Source organism: Phytophthora parasitica, assembly GCF_000247585.1.
Source record: "Phytophthora parasitica INRA-310 unplaced genomic scaffold supercont2.215, whole genome shotgun sequence".
NCBI lineage: Eukaryota > Oomycota > Peronosporomycetes > Peronosporales > Peronosporaceae > Phytophthora > Phytophthora nicotianae.
The window spans coordinates 9,340-10,725 of NW_008649201.1; the positions used below are offsets into that span (position 1 = coordinate 9,340).

At 47.3% G+C, this 1,386-nt stretch overlaps 1 protein-coding gene across 1 annotated transcript; it reads right to left on the reverse strand.

Annotated features, from left to right (window-relative positions):
- Window positions 1-992: 992 nt before the first annotated feature.
- On the reverse strand, window positions 993-1,304 carry PPTG_24775 (hypothetical protein; the record flags this gene model as incomplete). Its single annotated transcript, XM_008918489.1, has 1 exon — window positions 993-1,304. The coding sequence occupies one exon, from the start codon at window positions 1,302-1,304 to the stop codon at window positions 993-995; it is 312 nt and encodes a 103-aa protein (XP_008916737.1).
- Window positions 1,305-1,386: the final 82 nt, after the last annotated feature.

Consider the following 1,386-nt stretch of genomic DNA (forward strand, 5'->3'; position numbering starts at 1 on the left):
TTGGTGCATTCCCAAGACATATACAGTGCAACGGGATTTCGAAGTAAAATCCGCGTGGCGATTGATCAATCAATGGCAAAGTTGGTGGAGCCATGCGCATAATTTTTTCAAGGTATATCATACAAATGCTTATATGTCGTGCCATACTGATCTTCTGACACTCTACTCCGGTGGCTTCGCTAGGTGATTGACTACTAAAAACGTTCACAACTAGTAGGTGAAACATTAGTTTCTGACACCACAACAATCGTCGCGACGCGGTTGCAAACTAGACACCTAAGGTCTTACTTATCCTAAATAAAAGGTGGATTTGGCCAAATTGGCCCAATGAGATCACTGGCAAGCAAGGGATAGTGAACGCTATATGCGGCCACCAAACTGGAATCAGAAATAAGTCCGCCGAGCAAATCCTGGCCCCAGGGGATGCGGTCAGGAGAGCAGGGCCTGATCAGCAGGCGCACCGTTCACCGTGTGGAATATAATAATCTCGGGCATCCTTGCAGTTTCACTTGTGGTGCATCGTTTTCTTTCGAGAATTAAGTCACGTGTCAAAGCGCTCACTTTTCTCTGCCTCTCGCGATCTGTCATATACGCCAATACCTGTTCTCAACACTGGTAGCAGCACTATTATTACGCCAATAGGTCGCAGATTCTTTACTTAGGTGCCCATGACCAAAACGTAGCAGATCTCATTTACATTCGGAGGGTTGCTATGTTTGGTGTGCGTTCGTTGGTTCATAATTGACGGATTCTAAGGGGTTTGCACAACCAACTACGACACATTCAGTTTTCAATATCCCACTGAGTCTCAACTTCGCGCGCTACACAACTTAGACTCTTCCCATGGCAATTTAACCGATACCCATAGGCGTGTAATCGTTAACGATTTCCTTTTTCGTTGCAAAGGCGGCAAAGTGGCTCATGGCACATTTTACCGAGCTCGCCGAGTATTATGGCTGTCATTGGCACGGTATCAAGCGCATTGGGGACCGCTACAGGGAGAGTGTAACACTTGGAATCGCCGATGGGGCACCTAAATGTAGAATCAAAGGAAACTTAGGGCGGACGCCGTACAACCGCTCCGAACTGACAGCAAAGCCCAAGCCAGAAACATCGTCTTGGGGACGAATCGCTTTGCTTCGGCGGTGACACTCTGGCAGTTCTTCGTCGGGGAGAATCAAGAAGGTACGCTCATCGATGTTCTCGTTAAGCCACTTTTCATCTATGTGAACCATACCGTACATGCTTTCGAACTGATACGTCTGCTCATTGATGAAGATGAGAGTGTGCTTTATGCGCTGCATTTTGTTGTCGTAAGCTGAAGCTTTATACGTCTTGAACGCTGTGTGAGGTATCCCTCATCAAGCAGCGTACGTATCAGCGACG